This window comes from Zalophus californianus, chromosome 14 (assembly GCF_009762305.2).
Source record: "Zalophus californianus isolate mZalCal1 chromosome 14, mZalCal1.pri.v2, whole genome shotgun sequence".
NCBI lineage: Eukaryota > Metazoa > Chordata > Mammalia > Carnivora > Otariidae > Zalophus > Zalophus californianus.
This window is the reverse complement of record NC_045608.1, coordinates 75,529,525-75,548,049: the sequence shown is the minus strand read 5'-3', so window position 1 is coordinate 75,548,049 and position 18,525 is coordinate 75,529,525. Positions and strand designations below refer to the sequence as shown.

The window sequence follows — 18,525 nt, the reverse complement described above, 5'->3', positions numbered from 1 at the left end:
AAATGTACAAACACAAAGATCAGAAATGTGTTAAGAAAAGCATTTTCAAGATCATGTTTTAAATTTTAAGAAGTTTGGGTACTACAACCAAAGGGTGATGTACCAAACAGACTGTACTGCTTCCTGACTTCATGTCAGCATTCTGTTGAAGCCAAAATTCAGAATATGTATTCTGAGGTTTTGTTAACAAAAAATATGTGTTGAAACTAAAAATCAGCATTAGGAATTTTTTAACTTACAAGTATGTCTGGCCAGTGAGTAGTTGGATCCACCACTAGTCAAGCCAAATCCCTCAGGAATTTGACTAGAGCTTCGAGGTCTGGTCAACAATTTAGGAGGTTCAATTTCAGCACCAAATTCAGCTCCTATTACTCCTAGTAAAACAATAGCAGTAGCTTGCTTCCGTCTTTCCTCATAAGATGTGGAAATCTTTTTCATTTGTGGGATACTTGATAAGCAACCTGAAAACCAAAACATAAGTTAAAAAAATATCAATACACAAAAGACATATAATAACAAAAAAATTTCAAGATTACTCTTTCAGGAAAGAACAGTCTTTTCAACAAATGGCACTGTGGTTATCCAACTACAAAAGGATGAATTTGGGCTTCCACCTTTCACTACACAAAAAAATCAACTCAAAATAGATTCACAGTACCAAATGTAAAAGCCAAAACAAAATAACTTGCAGAAGAAAACAGAGAGATGTAACTTCATGATCTTGGGGTAGGCAATGATTTCGTATATAAGATACCAAAAGCACAAGCAATTTTAAAAATTTCTTTAATTGGATTTCATTGATATTATGAACTTTTACACTTAAAATGACAGATTTAAGAAAGTAAAAAGACCATGCACAGACTCAAAGAAAATACTGTCAATTATATATCTATAAAGGATTGTATCCAGAATATATGAGGAACACTTACAACTCAATAATAAAAAAGCACAACTTTTAAAATGGGTAAACAATTTGAATAGATATTCGACATATGATGATATATGAATGGCCAATATGCATATCAAAGATCCTTAACATCACTGGTCATTAGGGAAATGCAAATCAAAACCATAATGAGATACCACTTTGCATCCACTAGAATGGCTGCAATAAAAAGGATTATAAAATGTGCTGTCAAGTATGAATAGAAAATGAATGTAGTGCAGGTGGAAATGTAAAAAGGTACTACTACTTTAGAAAACAGTTTGGCAGTTACTTACTCAGTTTGGTTTTCTATTTCTTCCTGAGTCATTTCTTTCTTTTTAAAGATTTTATTTATTTATTTGACAGAGAAAGACACAGTGAGAGAGGGAACACAAGCAGGGGGAGTGGGAGAAACAGGCTTCCCGTGGAGCAGGAAGCCCGATGTGGGGCTTGATCCCAGGACCCTGGGATCATGACCTGAGCCAAAGGCAGACGCCTAATGACTGAGCCACCCAGGTGCCCATTCTTGAGTCATTTCTGATAGCTTGCAGTTTTAAAGGAATTACCTATTTAATCTGAGTTTTTTAACTTATTGGTGTGAGATTATTTGCAGTATTCTCTATGATGAAAGTATTTCAAATGTATCATTGCTATGGATCCTTCTAAATATTATTTGTGCCTTCTCTAATAATACTTTTCATGCTTTTCTTGATCAGGTTTGCTAGAAATATATATATTTACTAGATTTTCAAAAAAATACTTTGTTGGGGCACCTGGGTGGCTCAGTTGGTTGCACATCTGACTCTCAGTTTCAGTTCAGTTCATGATCTCAGGGTTGTGAGATCAAGCCCCTGTATTAGGCTCCACACTCAGCAGGCAGTCTGCTTGAGATTCTCTCTCCCTCTGCCCATGCTCCCCCCCACCCCCGCTCCCCCCACACTCTTTCTCTAAAATTAAAAAAAAAAATTAAAAAAAGTACTCTGGTTTTGATCTTATTTCATTTCTTTCTATTTTACCAACTTCTGTTGTTATTTTTATTATTTCTCCTTCTACTTTATGTTTTCTATCAGTTCTTTTTGTTTCTAGGCTTATTTATTTATTTTTAAGTAAACTCTACACCCAATAGGCTTGAATTCATAACCCAGAGATCAGGAGTTGCATTCTTCACCCACTGAGTCATCTAAGCACCCCTGTTTTGTTTCCAGGTTCTTAGGATAAACACAACTCACTTATTTTCATAACCTATTATGGTTTATGTTGCCAGTCACAGAGTTAACATCCATTTTCCTCTCCTTTAATAACACAACTTCAATTTGAACTGAGTAGCGATATACTCACATCCTTTCAGGGTCCTTTCAAGAAATGGCAAAGCCATAGCCTAGCTCCTGGCTTTAAGCTTTACTCATGATATATTTTAAGTCCTCTTTAGCTCACAGGAGCCAAAAGCAGACTTCTGGAAAGGAGCTAAGGGTTTCAGCCCAGATCATTTCTATTTTATTACTTGTCCACAGAGATACCTATCTTTCTGGAGACTAGCTATGTCTCTTCGGGTTTTCTGTTTGTATATTTTAACCATCATGGCTATATATTTGGTACAGAGAAATTTAAAAAGTGAACTTCTGGAAACATCTTCATTGGAGGTCAGCTTTCTAGTCTTTCTAGTCATCCATCCAGCTTCTCTGGACCCTTTCAGTACTTTGTCTCTATATTAATTAAATCAATATAGCAAAGGGCCCTCAGAGCTCAGTATCCCAACTAAGAAACTAACAGCGGGGACCTCTGAATGCTTTTAGATGTTTTGTTTTATTTTGTCTCTTCATTTACTTTGTCATTCCATACTAACTGGAGGTAAGGCAAGGGAATGACAACACAAGAGGCTACAGGGGTACCACCAAATCAAGAGAGACTTTTGCAGGGCAAGCTGAAGACTTTTAACTTTTGGTTAATGGTAAGGTATCGAATAATTTTGTGTAAGGTGGCGCTATCAGATTTATTCACTGTTGGAAAGATCATGATAGTGGCAGTAGGATGGCAGATTATGAGGTAAAACAAGATGTATCCAGTAGAACCAAAAGAAGACTCCTGCAATGATCAGGTGAAAAACAGTAAGTACCAGTGGTGGTAGAAATTCATTCATTCTGACGTCAGTTACTCGGTCTCAATATAAGAACTGAAGATCTGGTGTGTTCATGGCATTATACTAGACATGAAAAGAGATGTGAAAAGCAAGTTCATTGTCCTCTTTGAACTTAAAGGCTACTAAATAAGAATCAGAAATAGGTTACAGAATCAATGAGAAGATTATGAACTGAGAGAATGTTATGTTTAAGAACCTAAAGCATTAGTAATTTGTTGACTTCTATTTCAACGAGAGGTGATTGGATTGGAAGCCTATGAGCTGAGAGAAAGATAGAAAACAGGCAAGGGAGGCAGGCAAGGGCCAGACCGCAGATGGCATCACAGATCCTATTCACATTTCAATTCTTATCCTATAAAAAAATAGGAAGATACTCAAGGTAGGATTTAAGCCACAGAATGATATAATTAGATTTAGGGATTCAGAAGGATATCGTAGAAATCAAAGTGAGAGATTAAGATGAGTTTGGTTTGGGAATGTAAATAGATGCAGAAAAGTGGATATCTTTAAGATCCATGGTGAGTCCTGGGTTAAATTGATGGAAACATTGCAGATTTTAGATGTCATGCCTTAAGTTCTTAACAAAATTAACTAAGACAAAATCAGAACAAAAAGTAAAATAGTAAAAACTAGTAATAATTTTAGCAAAAGTTAACTAAAACAAGAATAAAACAAAGCAAAAGAAACCCTTTCAAGGTAAGTAGGTAGGTATGGCCTTTCTAGAAGCTTAATAAAAAAAACACCTAGAGCGCAAAGCTTTTTAGTATAAACTTTAAATTGCATTTATTTAGCTGTGCTGAAAGGCAGAATGGATGTGAGCAAGCAGACCTAGTTGAGCCTATGAAAAGGAAATGGCAGGATATTACAAAGAATGTAATAGTTGGAAAGGAATAATTGTGTAAGAAAGAGGCATGAAAGGACTTAAAAAAAAAAACTAAGAAATTAAGATGGTAGCATCAAAGAGTGGTTACCGTTTATTTGGAAAATAAAAGTCTGGTTCAACTGAGTACAAAAAAAAAGATTTGTTGTTGCTGCTGTAGTTTCTTAACTTCTGCATATCATACTTTGTTTAAAAAAAAAAGTCCAAAATGAGTCCACAGAGAATACACTGATCTTTAAAAATGTTGTAACTGTTTCATATAAAATTTTAGTTATTATTATTATTATTAATTTCCCTAACTTATTTTTTAATAGTATATTTCAAACTACTTGCAGGCTGCTTTACAAGGATATTCCTCCAATGTTAATAAAATTATTTTATCACTTCCACGGTCATGATAAGTCGTATTTCATGAATTCACACTTCTTACAAAAAGCCTCAATTAAAATGTTCAAAAATATTTAACATTCAGAAATATCTTCTAATCAGATCCCACAGTATGCAATTCTCTCTCTTCATGGTTTTTTTTCTAGTTTTTTAAAGGTAAAGAAACATTAGCAAGAGTCTTACTGTGTACACACAATGACAGATTCCAAGTATGCCACTGATCTGTCATAGTTCTAATAACCAAAGTAGGGGAGAAACCTACAAGCTTAACCATACTAAGAAGAAACAAAATCAATAACCACTGCCTCTGTGTATGGAGGATGAAAATGAACCCAAATTCTAGAGAAAATGATATTTAACAGGTTGAGAATCTGTATCTCAGTATATGCATTTAAACCCAACTTTGAGTACAAGAACACACAGGGGCAGAGCTCTGCGCAGCTGCAGCTAGATTCATGCAGTATACATTTCACTCTTTCCATAGTAGTCATGAAACAGGAAGCAAATCAAGCTCCCCTCCCCCCATGTCTCAGCAAGAGCATGCTCCATAACAATAGTTCAAAGGAAAGCTCTATTCTGCAGTTGCACTGATTGTTCTGTCAGCTGACCTCTGCAGAAGGGAATTGCTAACCGCTGCCTTGCTCCTTAGCTGACAAATGAATGATCGCAGCTCCATCTATTTTCACTATGGCTGCCTCTAGCCCAGGTGCTCAGACAGAGAGCCCGGTGTGACATCTTAGATCAAGATGAATTGGCACAAACTCCTGATCCAAGATTGTTTTATACCATTTAATTTAGTTTCTTCCCCTGCTTGGATGAGCACAGCTCTGGTTATGGATTTCTATTCTAATGTACTGAAGCAGGCCCTGAAAGAAGCCAATGAAGCAGCTGCTGGAGCAAGGGACTGCAGGGATACTGATCAATAGGCAAGGCATTGACCCCAGCCGTTCAGCCTGTGCAACGGCCACTGCTTGAAGGGGGAGGGGGGCCCAGAAGCACACATGGGCTGCTTCCAGTAGGAAATTAAACAACAGGGGCATTTGGAGAGCTCTGCCTCCACCCCTGGTCCCCCACCTTCCCTATGTTCCTTTTGTTTAATTACCTCAATCTTGTCTTAACTCCCGCTTCTTGGGAAGGAATTAAGACTTTAGGGAAGTTTTGATTATGTACTTTAAAACAGCCTTTTGTAAACTGTATCCTGAAGCTAACAGAAAGAATCATAACAGGTGCTCTCTGCTAAGTGGCCAAAATATGAAATCTTAATTAGCTGTCAAGCACATCACTTGGTGTAATTTAAAGTTTGGCATGTGCACAGGCTTATAAGAACACTGTCCAACTGGCTATTAATACTACTGATGCTAAAATTCTATGGTATGTAATTTTTATCAGTACTCAGATCTGAAAATATGATAGCTCTTTGTTAACAAGGAAAGAAGAGCAAGAAAAGGATTTCCTAAAAAGAGACGCTGACTGGTTAGTGGTTGTATAAGGTACAGATGCCCATCCCTACTACTATTCCAACAGTAACACATAGCAGTTTCTGATTCTTTAATTTTTCAGATTTGAAAATATTTAAAATTATTGGCTTTGCCTGGGTTTGTTCTTAAATAATACAAGACACATGCAATTAGCTGCAATGTTTTCCTATAAAGTGACAACCAAATGGGAGATTTTGAGATATTAAAAATAAAATAATTCTGTAAAAGTAGACCTTTCTACAGTTTCATTTGTCTCATGAAAATCTGGTATTTTTTCACAGAGACATGCCTCCATTTAATCATGCTAAAGGGTGACATGGAGATCCATTTTCTTGACAGGACGGTTGATCACCCTATCACAGTAAGAAAATTAATACCTTCGACTAGCCCTGTGTGGAAAACAGAAGCTGCATGCAGTGGTAAAGGACATAAATGTTCTACATTTTAAGTTGCAAATAGAATATTTGTTTTGTGTAAAAATAATATGCTTCTTTATTACTGGGTTTCTTTAAACAAAATATGAGCCTTTGATTTTTATTAAAACAACCATTTAATTCATACAGTGTTCCTCAAAAGTACATAATTGTCTTTAGATTTAGCATAATTGACTCTAGATTTACACGAACAGGAGTAAACACTTTACTTACAGCTTAACTAGAACACAGGTAAAATATTTGAGAAGTTTAAGCTATTTAAAGGGCTGTGAGATATTGATTGCCTCATTTAAAAAGCAGTCAGAGAGTGCAACCAAGAGGTCAAGATAAATTTAACAGTTTGAAGCACTTTACTAAATAACTCTAAAGATCATGTTAATTGGCTTTGTGCAGTTCCAGGGTAAAATTAATTTTATCCTAGCTTACAATAAAAGGATTAAAAGACATATTAAGTTCTTCAGTTTTAACTGGAAGAGGAATCAATGGATTTGAATTAAGGCTAACGGCGGTTTTATGAGAGATGGACTACCAGCAGATACTTTATATCTGCGATTAGCTATATATTGATGGAGCTCTGTTATTATATTAGGTATTAAGCCTTAGATAAGAAGATACTACCAATTTACTACTCTGAGAATATTGTGTAAGAACAGCGAGATTTTGACCTGGAAAAACCGTTATCAAAAATTTGATTCTTTGTTTAGGATCGAGTATCAGAATGCTTCCCATAGATGACTTACATATATTTGATATTTAAAATTCTAGTAAAAATTAATGAAGTAACATGTTTCAATTCAAACGTAATTCACTTCGCAATCGTGATTATACTTAAAATTGTATCACAAACATATCATTAGGGTTTTTTAAATCAAAACATTACATTCAGATTGGTTTAGCATACTAATTTTATGCCAGAAATTTCTGTCATATGATAGAGTCCAAGTGACATTTACAATGATATCAATGTTTCCTAAATTTGGTATAAATTTCAAAATATTCTAAAACATCTCTTTAGAAATTCAGAAATATCTATTTATTCATGATAAATGAGAATAAAATTTTAAATGCTTTTCTGTACTCTTTCATTATTTAATATATTTTAGAATTTTATGTATAGAAAAATAAATTGCTATTACTATGTACTGCCTCGGAGAGCAAAAAAAAATTGTATTCAATAAGGTATATATCTTATACATTAATAAATAACTGACTTTGTAGGATTCTATTTGAATGATCAGAAAAGAGTATGTTGCAATATCTCAACAGCAGAAAACTAAAGGGCAGCATATAGAAACTATAAATAATAAGTTGGATTAAGGTAGAAAATAGTCTCTATTATGGTTCTTTACAACTTTACTAGCCATAAAGCATACTCGTTAATACTAGGTTTTGATTAAAAAACAAAGTAAATTTAATAAAGTGAACGTTGTTAATACCGGCAATTTTGGGGACAGAGAAACTTTCAGAATTAGGACATGATTTACTATTTACAAATTCTGCATACAGTTAGAATAGTCTTAGCATATGTATATTCAAAGCTCTCACAAATGTTAGTCAATAAAACTACAAAAGATTTTTATTTTCAGACTAGTGAAATATTCTTCCAAATTTTCATTTTTATCTACTTCTCTTTTCTCAGCCCCAAGGATACTTTAAATGTGATATGGCATTATCAACTGATATTATGAAAAACACATAAGATTGTATGTTAAGATGAGTATGAAATATGTCCAATCAAAATATATTTTAATATTTTTCTGAACATAAACAGAAGTATCTAAAAGAAACTAGATCGGGTGCCTGGGTGGCTCAGTTGGTTAAGCGACCGCCTTCGGCTCAGGTCATGATCCTGGAGTCCCGGCATCGAGTCCCACATGAGGCTCCCTGCTCAGCAGGGAGTCTGCTTCTCCCTCTGACCCTCTTCCCTCTCGTGCTATCTCTCATTCTCTCTCTCTCAAATAAATAAATAAAATCTTTAAAAAAAAATAAAAGAAACTAGATCTTCAAAAGCAAGCTGAGTTCAAATTGTTTTTTAGATGTACTTTAAACAAAATAACTTCAACTGTCTATTATTGAATTTGATAAATGTGGTTGTCTAATGGAATATTAATTTTTTAAGATATGCCTTTTTAATCATTACATGGTGCTAATCAAATATACTGATTTTGCATACATATACACACATTAGAAATATTAACTATATACACGCATATAAGTATATAATAATCTCAGTGTACCAGGACATTAAATTTCAAATCTAAGGAGCCAGAACTGTATTTTTGAGATATTAAAATGTGTTGCCTATGTTTTAGAATCATAATGAGAAAAATGACCCTCAGTGGACTTTCCACAGATAAATTGTTTCCACATATATTTGGCCTGAACATTTTCTACACCTACTTGAAATTCTTAAGAGTTGCTTAAGACCGATAAAGTACAATGCCATAAAGACGTCAACTTTTAACCATATAGGTAAAAGTAATATTCCAAGTAAGTTTTATCAATGGGGGGGAGGAGGGAATCTTTAAGCAAAAATCTTTTCATATTAATACTTTGTACATTTTAGAAATAATTTGTTTTTAAAAGAATTTAAAACGCTACAGTATTCTAATTAAATTTCAGTTATCCATTATATCCCAATTCTTATGGGGAATTGGGATATAACCCCTTAGTCAAATACTTTAAAGAAGAACTTGTTAAATGGGAACACAAAAGGCATAGATTGGTGACAATCCATTGTGTGAAAAGGGACTCAAAGACTTCACTCTCTTGGTGGTGAATCTGGGTTTCATAAGCTCATAAGGAGAATCTGTGGTTCTATACCATTGTAAATGTAATTAAGTTCCTTTCCTTTTCTTCAGCCAAGTGCTTTTATATGAATATTGCACACTATTTTCATTTGTTGGCACAACTTAGAGCACTGAAAAACCTTCAATTTTCACATAATAAGGCAAATTAATTTCGATGATATGGAAAAAAGTTAAAACTGTAGATGATTTATATGGCCAACATGTAAATTTCTGCCTGTAAGTAAATAAAACGTGCAAGTTTTCTGAATCTTCCGATCTGCTTCTTTAGGAAAACAGATGAACTGATTAAAAATGACAATCATGGGACACTTGAACATTTACTTACAAACTTCCACATTATTACCAAAGCAGGTGTGTGTCCATACAATACTTTTAGTATTCACCTCTCTTACCAACATAGGTTTCTTCCACTGCATTAAAAACATTTTAGTTTACTTTTTGACCCATCTGTCAGTGTTTTCCTCACACCTACTGGAGGTGGGGGGTATGGAAGTTGCTCCCCAAATCTATGAGGCTTTCCCTGTTTTTGTTGCTGCTACACTGTGTCCCCCCCGCCCCCCAAAGCTGAAGTAAACAAACATGCTCTTCATTTGTATGTGTGCAAGAGCCCCCTGCTGGAACCCAGTGGGTGCTGCAAGCACATTATCTCCGGCTGCGGCTTTGATGAAGCCATTTTAAAATAATGCCTCTTGCAAATGTATGTATTATGTGTATGTGCATTTGACAAAATACATAAAACCCATCTTCCACAAAATCAGATAAAAGCAAAATAAATGAACGCTCCAAAATGATTTTCTTTTTCAAGGGAAAGTTAAAATAATCATAATATTATTTGGGGGTATGTTGATTATTTTGATAAGTAGAACACTTAGGCTTTGAAAGAAACTTGCACTTTCAAATAATTCTTATTACAATTTCTTATTCTTCACACAGACAGGTTCTATATCCTTTTCCCCCACGATCTGCATTACCTTATTTCCCCCCGTCCTAAACATTAAAAAGTCAATTTGTTTTTACTTTTAGTGCAAATACTCTCAGTCTGGAGAAAATTGAGATTCAAAAAATTCCAGAAATCTACGATATCTGTGTAGTCAGAAATCTTGTAGTTAATAATTACCAAGAATAATGTTCAATTGTAGGTTCACTTTACCTTTCAAAGGTGAATCAGAGATAACATGTCAAGTTTTAAAAACTATAAATTTTAACATTAAGAAGACCATTATTAGCTTTTTCACGAAGAAATTTCAGAGATAGTGGTTAGTGGCTTATAAAGCTACAGACATCTGAAAACATGGCAAATCATTCTCATAAATTCTCATACAGTTCAAGTTCAGAAAAAGACACCTTTTGCAATGAGATTCACCTATAAAAATACTGGAGTAGACATGATGTGTTTCTGTAAGAGATCAAATAGGACACATGACACTTAATGTTTGGGGCACTGTTCGGGTCTATTCTATGACAATTTCATACCTGTGCATTACAGCACAGTGAGAAATAGACTGTTACACCTGAGGTCATTGTTATTCATAAATGACAAACCATTTATTAGATGGGCTTAAAAACTATTTTCACCTAGGTTAATTATCTTTATCAACTTGGTGATATAAAACCAGATCAAAGGGGATAGTTGTTCCATCTTGGAGAAGTTAACAAGCACATCTGCTCTTCTGTAACAAGTATTTGCAGTATTCATTTTTCTGAATTATTATACATTTGGTCACAATAATGAAGCAATGCCATGTAACCAAAAGTTATAATTTTTAAAAGGTAAATTGGAACCTCTAAGGTATTTCTTGCTTTTTTTTTTTAGTAGATTATAATGTAATCTCTGATTTTGAAAAATGATCACCTTATATTTTTTTCCTTTTGTTTTCTTCACTATAGGTGAGTTGTTAAGTAGAAATAATGGAGCATAGTCAGGGGCAACATAATTCCAATACTGTGGAAATTAATGGCCAGACCTTTGAAGTTAATAGCAGATCTGGGAAAAGTGGTGGTGGTTAAGCCCAAAACAAAGTTTTATAGCAAAGATTTTAATAACACAGTTGACAACTAGCAGAAATACATAAGATTTATCTTTTTTATGCATCCTGTAAGTTATTAAAACTTGACATAGATTAACATATGGTACAATTCCTCAAAACTAAACAAATAAAAAAAATTAAGGAAAAATGTTTTTATATTTAAAGGAGAAATAAAATGAGAAAAGAAATTTAAAGGAGAAATAAAAAGGTCAAAGACAACTTTGACTTTTAATTTACTAATAACATTAATAGATGACCAAGAAAGTAAAGCTTAGAAAAAGAAAAAGACAAGCAAAAGTAAACTAAGCATATGTGCTAAAAGTCTAAAAGCCAATGACAAAATAAACCATAGCCTCAAACCGTTCAGGGTACACTCATTATTAGCCTAGAACCTAGAGAAAAAGTAGCCCATTTATACAGCCTAAGGAATATGCACATGTGTAAAAGACATTTTGGCCCATTTTTCAAAGAGATTTCTAAGTAGCTCCAGAGAGCTTAAAGACATCGAAAGCTTGAATTTATTAGACAGCTAAACAGGATTGCCATTTCTGATCTTGTTACATGTTCAGGCTTTTATCATTTTTAAGCTACATGTAGAGATAAGAATTATGTGCCTTTGAAATTATTATAGATGATTTTTAAATTATTTTACATTTCCTCATTTTATGAAAAAGATAACTAGTCTATCAAATTGACTGAAGTTGTTATTTGGCAAATTTCTTTTTCTCAGACCCTTTTTCTGGTTATATGATTTCTTCTCAAATAAACATACATATACGGATATTAAAATTTACTAATATTCTCTTTCATTTAAAAATTTACTAAATTAGGGGTGCCTGGGTGGCTCAGTCAATTAAGCGTCTGCTTTCGGCTCGGGTCATGATCCCGGGGTCCTGGGATCGAGTCCCGTGTCAGGCTCCGTGCTCAGTGGGAAGCCTGCTTCTCCCTCTGCCTGCCACTCCCCCTGCTTGTGCTCTCTCTCCCTCTCTCTGACAAATAAATATTTAAAAAAATAAAACAAAAACTTACTAAATTTACTAATATTCTCTTCCTATTTCATATGATTTCCTATTAGTTAATTAGTTAATTCCATTTATAACTTGGATCTGAGTTGCCTATCTTGTACGTATCAAATTGAAACAGTCCTTGAGCCTTGAATTTTTGCACAGTCCTTCCAGTGTTGAACCAAAGAAAGCAAAGTGCATACGCCTACAGATCCTGAAAATCAGTTATTGAATACTACTGTGGATTTGAAAAAGCTACTACTCCTAAAATGAACACTAGAAGAAAAATTTAATATTTTAACCTATATATGCATGTAGTCAGATACTCTGGTTTGTAAGATGTCACACTATTTTAAAAGACTGGTTTTTAAAAAATCTGTTTCTGCTATATGATAACACATAATCATTTCCTCAAAATTCTGCCTGATTTGCTCAAGTAATTAGGTTACTAAGGAATTGCAAAGAGATAGTTTTGTAATCTTGATTCATCTTTTATTAAGACTAGAGAAATACTTTCATTACGTAAAAACCTAGAAAATATATGTGTATTGATGAAAGGTGGACACATACTGAACTTAACTGCTCTGAGACTTTTTGGAAGGAAAAAAAAGGAGAATCAAATCAAGAGGTGATAACATTTACTGAGAACTCCTACCACCACCACTCCCACAAGACCACCAGTATCAGTATCATAACTGTTAATACCACAGAAGGGTTGAACACAGGCAGATGAAAACAATCCTAAGCAAGAATTTAACAAATGTCTATCATTTTTCTCAAAACGGTTTCTCTTATTAGCAGAAGCAAAACTGATTAATTTCTCTAATACTTTATCCAATGTTTTGATTTCTACAAAACACTCAAATAATAAGAAACAGTATTTACTTATGGTTAAAAAAATGTCCAAGGAAAAGGTTCCCTATTTAGAAAACAAAAAACAACAGAAAAACCTGAAGTCCACCTTTTAAATAATCAAAAGAATATCAGGTCCATATAAATTCCACCTGCTTACTTACGGTACTTCACATATCCACAGATATTCTATTTGTTATAATGACAATTATGTGTCCACTACAGTCACTTTCCAAATTCTTTCACAAAAAATATACCATTAAGAATTTAAAAGGAAAAGAAAACAAGTCAGAAGTGTGTAAAACATTTCCTAGGTCCAAGACTAGATGACCGTTAAGAAATTCTGGAATTTTAGAGAAAAAAAGGGGGATCATAGAGCTTTTCTAACTAAACCAATATCCATATTCTACAGATAAGGAAGGTCAAGGAGGTTAAGTGTTCAAGTGACAAGGTGAAGGGCACGAAAGAGAGTGGGCACTCAGAGCAACATCATCCCAGATCGATCTCTAGAATCCTCATTGGCTTATAAGTCAGCATATGTTGCACAGAAACTAGTTAATATTTGACGGCTACTCCAAGATGAATCTTTATTAGGTATTTTCAAATCCTGTATAATTAAAAATGTTTCTCAAAAAAAAAAAAAGCAAACAAAATTTATAATTAGAAAAAAGTCTTTTAAGTTTTAGTCTACAGTATCTAATAATGATACATATATTTTCTACTGGGGCTATCTAGAACAAATGTAAAAAAAATGGGGGGAGATATTGTATCAAGCATATGAAGTAACTAGTTTCAAGTGGATTTCATGTGGAAAATATATATATAATGAAACACACAAAAAAATACAAAGTACTAAGCATAAACATTATTACCATTCAGAGACCAAATACTTAAATAATGTATTATCCAACAGGATAATAAAATTGGCATATCATCCACAAAAACATCAAACTATTTCCACAGAAGAGAAATTCTTCAAATACAATATATGAAGGAAAACACTAATTAAAAATATAACTTAAGTTTTACTTACCTCTCCATAAGTCCCACTAAAAGTTACTGTCTACAATAAGCTCACATGCACAAAGGTTTTCCAAATTCACATACTGGACTCCAAATATTGCAAATAAATTCATGATCATTTCCGGAGTTCACATTGTGATACCAGAGAATAGCTTAGAGTAACCATAAGGGTTAAGACAATCATTTTCAACTGCATACTAGTGCTATTCTAAGCCGATAGTGTGTTTAAATCCACACCAATGAAATCAATACAGCACTGTTCTATTCAAGGTGAGACCAAATAAACCTGTCTGAAGCTTTGAGAAATAGGCTTTGCAGTATACTTTGAGTGCTAAATGCCTTTCAGTCCAGAGATCTGTCATTAAATAATCATTAGCCATCATTCACTCTTCCTAAAAAGCTTAACATCTAAACTTGTTCAGCATCCACTAAAGCATTAGTATAGACTACCAAGTAAGTACTCATTAGCACTTAGGGATGTTTCAACCACTGTTTACTGGTCACTGTCTTATCAAGAAATACCCCAAAATATTAACACATAATTTGCCACTAGATTAGAGGGCAATTTATACAAATGATTAGTAAAAAGGACATTAACATAATGATCAGTCTCTTTTGGATAACACAGCATAACTCACAGAGTTACAATCAGCTCTTTCCTGTCTGATCTATCCAAATAAAACCTGATGTCTTTCCTACCATTCAGCATCATATATAATTCAGCATCACATATAAGCCAAATAAAATCAAGTTAATCACAATAGAGAATTCATCAGGAAGTAATCCTGGCTTTGATCCTGAATCTATTTTATTTATTTATTTTTTAAGATTTTATTTATTTATTTGACAGAGAGAGACACAGCGAGAGAGGGAACACAAGCAGGGGGAGTGGGAAAGGAAGATGCAGGCTCCCTGCCAGGAGGGAGCTCGATGTGGGGCTCGATCCCAGGACCCTGGGATCATGACCTGAGCCGAAGGCAGACGCTTAACAACTGAGCCACCCAGGCGCCCCAATCCTGAATCTATTTTAAAATAGTGCTTCTTTTATCAATGCTATTCACATCTCACTTTCAATACATGATCATCTCAGCACTGAATATCTACTATAATGTACCATGCATTATATTAGATATCATTAACTAGAGAGAGAAAATTAGATACATTTACCTTCTATTACCTGAAAGATTAAATAATATAGAATGATCTGTATTTAGTAATGTTATTAGATCATATGGATAAATTTGATGATCAAGGTAATTTTCTCTGAACTCATCAGAAGTTAATTCTTGTATGTTATTACAGTAATCTCAATTTCAAGCTAATATTAATGAAGATGTCATTTCTGAAAGACATTAATTCATTCTTCATTTTTAAAAGCTCAAATAAAAATATATGGCCAGATACCTAGGATCTCATCCTTAGTTTTACAACTTATCACTTTCAATTTTAATATAGATTTCAACCTAAATGAGAGTCATGATATTATATGGACATTTTATTTAACTGGATGACATCTGATATTTTCTCAGGAGGATTTAGATAACTAAATACAAAAAAGTATTCTTTTAGCTATTAGATATTTTAAATGCCAAATATACACTGTCTGAATACAAACTTAAATATTTAGAAACTTTCTAGTATTCTAATTATCATCTCATTTGATTTATAATGTTTACTTTTTTTTTATCAATACCCCAACATAAAGTTTCAATTGCTAAGGTATGAACAAATGCAATATTATTTGGATAGTTTGGTAAATGTAATATCATAATATTATATCTCAATTATAAAACATTTTAAGGCTCAGAAGTCAAAGAAGGTAATATAAAACCAAATCTCATCACAGATGGTCAAATTTTCCCTTACATGCTGCATTGAGACACACTTTCAATATACTATCGATTATAAAATGGACATTCCTTTTACTGGTTAAGGTACATCAATAGTTGTACCAAACAATCAAATAGTTAACTAAAAACAAAGTAACAGTCCACTAATTTTATAAAGGATAAAGTTCTTTGGGAAAATGCAAGAAAAACAGTAAAACTAAAACTCACCTACTTATGTACAAGTACAACGTGGAAGTAACAAGAGAAAAGGGGGATATCCAAGTTAACATGAATATTGTGAGTGTAAACTAGTCACACTTTCCTAGAAGAGCCCTGAATCTCAAAAAATTTGAAAGTAGTGTTTTGCAATAAATATATAAAAACTCAAAGTTTTACAATTACCATAATTTGCCAGAAAATGCAATATTTAAAAAAAAATATCATATACAAAATTAGCACCACTGAACTTGACTCTGACCTGGCCCTCCTTGAAACAGGTAAACTCTTTCAGAACCTCAGGTAAATTCTCATTTTTTCATCTACAAAACAATGCTGGCAAAGTCAGCAAGGCCTGACAAAATGCTTTCATTCCTTTCAGAATCTGTACCAAGAATCTCTTACTGCTAATCTCTTACTGACTAAGGAATCAATATTTCAACATACCATACTATCTTTCTGAAATTTTAAGTAATAAGCTTTGCTTTTTTATCATCACAATTAATTTAAAACAAAATAGACTTACTATCTTTACAATTAAATTTAGCCTCTTGTTTTAAAGGTAAAAATAAGAAATGGAATTTATTTGCCCTTCATACCAGTACAACTGTTTTGTATATACTAAACAACTACATTATGAAAAAGAAACGAAATGTTGTTTTCAAATAATTCATGCCTTTAAAGATATGTTAGATTAACCATCAATACAAAAACATGATCAATAAAAGCAATTCATTCTTGACTCTCAAATCTCACTGGGTATAGGTGAAACTTCAATAAAACCAGTACTCTTCTGGATTTTACATTTTGAAGCATGATTACTATTTTATTGAAAAGTATACAGGAGTAACACACTATTTGAAATTATAGTCATTTTGAAACTAAGTTACAACTTATTCTGATTCTTAATGAATAGACTAGGTTCTTACTGGAAATCAATTGGAAGGCAGGTAAAATTAGATAGCCATGGTTACCAGAATATCAGTAAGAGATACTGCAATACCCATTTCTAACTATGATGCTAAAATAAAAAGATACTAAAATAAAAAAGACATTTTCTGCAAGAAAATATTTAAGATGCAGAATATATGTGTAATGCCATTATATAGATCCTGAAATACATAATAATGAAAAAAATTATTTTCATTATTTCCATCAAAATTATAAATTGATTTTATTTTATATTTGTCACTTGGATGTCTTAAAAAAAACTACACTAAATTGTAAGGATATAGAATAGGCAATTTAAGCTTTATTGCATTTCAAATATTTAATTAATATAGACATTAGGTAAATGAGAACATTTTTCGAAAAAATGTACCAAATTTGCCATGCTGACTTTAAAAGTTGACTGTAGACAATTAAGAAACAAAAAAGAAAAAAAAAACAAAAAGTCGAGTTCATCACAAACAAATTTAAATACACTGCACACAGATCCAGAAAAGTCAAACTTAAACATAAGCATTGCTCGTGAAATATCTTCAGAACACATAACACGGTAAACTTACATTTTTAAGTTATTAAATCAGTGTCAGATCAAAAGCTCACATTAAAAAATAAAGTCTACAGAGTTCCGAGGTATATAAACATAATAAATGACAACAGTAAACTGCTTCTGAAAACTGTTGTAGTTTTGCTTCTGAATTTTTCATTATTGGTTAATGCATATTTATATGCAAACTGTCTCGTCCTTTCTATACAACTGAATCTACTAAGGCTTTCTTTTTTTTAAAAGGCATAACTATGAAATTATAAAATATACTAATATATTAATAATCCATCTCATTTATTCCTTAAATATCAATTTTTTAAAAGAAATGCACATACCTAAAAGGTACAATAATCACTGAAATATTTTTGGTATGAAAGTATTGAAAGCATCTGGCAGTGTAATTGTTGCTGTATGGTGATAGCTTACATCACACACTTGAGGCTATTACGCATGCATTCCTTATCCTAATTAAATGTTCAAAATGGCTAGATTTAATTTTCATAAGAGAGACAAATAAATATCATGATACTTGTTTTTCTTATTTTCCAAAATCCCTAAACCTATACACGCTGCTCTCTCCTAAAATGACAAATACAGAAAATCTGTAGCTTCTTGAAATACGCTACCAACAGTCCTGTTCAGAAATGAAAGGCCAATACTATATTAAAGAAAAAAAAAATGAAACCACAAATAAGTAACAGAGTTACAGGTCCCACTGTATCGTAGAAGCTCAATACTGGACTGCTCTGCCGCTGGAGGAACTCCAGAGAGAGTTAACCTGGTGTGATAAAAGACTTGACAAAGCAATTCTGACTGTGTAGCAATGCTAAGTTGTGGACTAATACAAGAACAGGGGGCCCAATCGCTGTCTTTCACCACACGCAATTTACACATGGCTTTATCAATAGCCCTAGTGCTGAATACAGAACACACTCTATTTGGCTTTCAGTCAATTAAGCTTTAAGCTGTCAGCAAACAAGACTTTTAAGTTAATTTTGAATCACCACGAATCAAGTTGAAGGTTGTGAAAG

General features: G+C 33.1%; 1 protein-coding gene across 5 annotated transcripts in view; it reads right to left on the bottom strand.

The window, feature by feature from the left end:
- WDR7 (WD repeat domain 7) overlaps positions 1-18,525 on the bottom strand; it is a 364,018-nt gene that overhangs the window by 147,292 nt on the left and 198,201 nt on the right. For all 5 annotated transcript variants that reach the window (XM_027577317.1, XM_027577315.2, XM_027577319.1 and 2 more), the window contains one exon: positions 240-461. In XM_027577317.1, the coding sequence (XP_027433118.1) occupies positions 240-461 (222 nt within the window). The remainder of the gene's footprint in view (positions 1-239; positions 462-18,525) is intronic.